The sequence below is a fragment of the Suncus etruscus genome, chromosome 9 (genome assembly GCF_024139225.1).
Source record: "Suncus etruscus isolate mSunEtr1 chromosome 9, mSunEtr1.pri.cur, whole genome shotgun sequence".
Taxonomy (NCBI): domain Eukaryota; kingdom Metazoa; phylum Chordata; class Mammalia; order Eulipotyphla; family Soricidae; genus Suncus; species Suncus etruscus.
In genome coordinates, this window is record NC_064856.1 from 56293002 (window position 1) to 56295249 (window position 2248).

The 2248-nt window shown below is 37.5% G+C and overlaps 1 protein-coding gene across 1 annotated transcript; it reads left to right on the top strand.

The window, feature by feature from the left end:
• Nucleotides 1-935: 935 nt before the first annotated feature.
• LOC126018316 (olfactory receptor 10A5) lies at nt 936-1898 on the top strand. Its single transcript, XM_049780470.1, has one exon. The coding sequence runs from the start codon at nt 945-947 to the stop codon at nt 1896-1898; it is 954 nt and encodes a 317-aa protein (XP_049636427.1). The 5' UTR covers nt 936-944.
• The last annotated feature ends 350 nt before the right edge of the window (nt 1899-2248 follow it).

Consider the following 2248-nt stretch of genomic DNA (forward strand, 5'->3'; position numbering starts at 1 on the left):
ATGTGCTTGGCACCATATACACAGGCAACATATATACCAACTACCACTTTTTACATCATTACTCAAAGATCTTAATTTTGAAACCCTATGTATACACTATGTTGTGACAATAAGTTGACAATTACAATTTTGAAGAACATTAGAAAACATGAAATAATTATTGACTTAAAGTAGTTTTCTTTTCTTATACTAAAGAGTGGGAAACATATATTTAAATCACCATGCCCTGTAACTTATTCTTCCCATACATTCCTTTGCTTTTCTTTTTTCAATTTGGAATCTCCTCAAAATAAAATACTATACACTTTGACATTCCATATGATCTAGAACTAGTCATAAATTATAGCTTCTAGACCCACACAAGAATGTCAAGTATTATTGCCCCTAAATACACTAGATGAATTTAATTACTCTTTGAGGAAGGAAAATAGAGATGTAAATGAAAATGGGTGGTGCACTCCCCAAACTCTAGAATAGAGGTGCTAGGAGTGGTTCCAGTGATTTCAATTGGATCGGCCACATCAAAGATAAGTGCCTAACATCTGTACTATCTTTTGACCCATAAATAGAAATTTTCTGTTTTTATTTTAACTCCTCTCTACTGCTACAGGATCTTTCTCACTTAACCCGAAATCAAATGAAATAAATGTATAGAAGAAAAATGAATATTCATGGGTAAGATGCAATTATTTTTGTAACTATAATAAAATATGGAAAGTGGAACATAAAACATTATATTAGGGAATGTTCTGCTACATTTAAGAGCTAAGACTTTGGCAATTTTTATATTTCTTTACTCCTAGGCAACACAAGGTCCATCCTCTACCAACTGAGATTCAAATTTTACCACTGTTCTTGGTACTAAAAACGAGTCTGGAAAACAAAATTAACTCTTCTGGTCAAAACCTTTCTCCATAAGAACAAGTTGATTTATTTCTGTACCTATGGCTGGAGGAAACTGGACGAGATTTAGTGAGTTTATCCTGATGAGCTTCTCTTCTCTGCCACCGGAAATACAGTCGTTACTCTTTCTGTTATTTCTGATTATCTACCTCGTCACCCTAACAGGAAACAGCCTTATCATTCTGGTTACGTTGGCTGACCCCATGCTGCATAGTCCTATGTATTTCTTTCTCAGGAACTTATCCTTTTTGGAGATTGGATTCAACTTAGTCATTGTGCCAAAGATGCTAGGAACTCTGCTTGCCCAAGACAAAACTATCTCTTTTATTGGCTGTGCCACTCAGATGTATTTTTTCTTTTTCTTTGGAGTGGCTGAATGTGTGCTCCTTGCCACCATGGCATATGACCGCTATGTAGCCATCTGCAATCCTTTGCACTACCCTGTCATCATGAACCAAAGGACACGTGTCAAATTGGCTGTTGCCTCCTGGTTTCCAGGTTTCCCTGTAGCTACTGTACAGACTACATGGCTTTTTAGCTTTCCATTCTGTGGCACCAATAAGGTAAACCACTTCTTCTGTGACAGCCCACCTGTGCTGAAGCTGGTGTGTGCAGATACAGCACTGTTTGAGATCTATGCAATTGTTGGGACCATTCTGGTTGTCATGATACCCTGCCTGCTAATTCTATGTTCCTACACTCGCATTGCTGCTGCCATTCTCAAGATTCCATCAGCTAAGGGGAAACATAAAGCTTTCTCTACTTGTTCTTCCCACCTCCTTGTTGTCTCCCTTTTCTATGTATCTTCAAGCCTCACCTACTTTAGGCCTAAGTCTAATAATTCTCCAGAGAGCAAGAAGATGCTTTCATTGTCTTACACTGTTGTGACTCCAATGCTGAATCCTATCATCTATAGCTTGAGAAATAATGAGGTGAAAAATGCCCTTGTCAGGACTTTCCGCAAGGCGTTTGGTCTTAAAACCTATATCCCATAATTATTAAATGAGACTAAAGTATATTGAAGAGCTATGACATTCTTAATTGGTATTTCTTTGTTTCTACTCATATATCCATTGGGAAACTCAGTTGTTAAAATGATGACTGTAGAGATCAGGGAGAGAAAAGAACACAGAGCTAGATCAGAGTTTTTACTGCCACCTGCCAAGTCCTGCGCCTATTCATGATAGGTCATTTTTCTTATGGTGCAAATGAAATCTTTAGAGTTCTGTTGCCAACAGATCCCAATCTACAATTTATTGCCATACACTGGGCACAGTATGGATTAGTTAATAATGTGAATGGGGGGGACATAAATATCACCATGGCACTTAATCTTATTGGGATA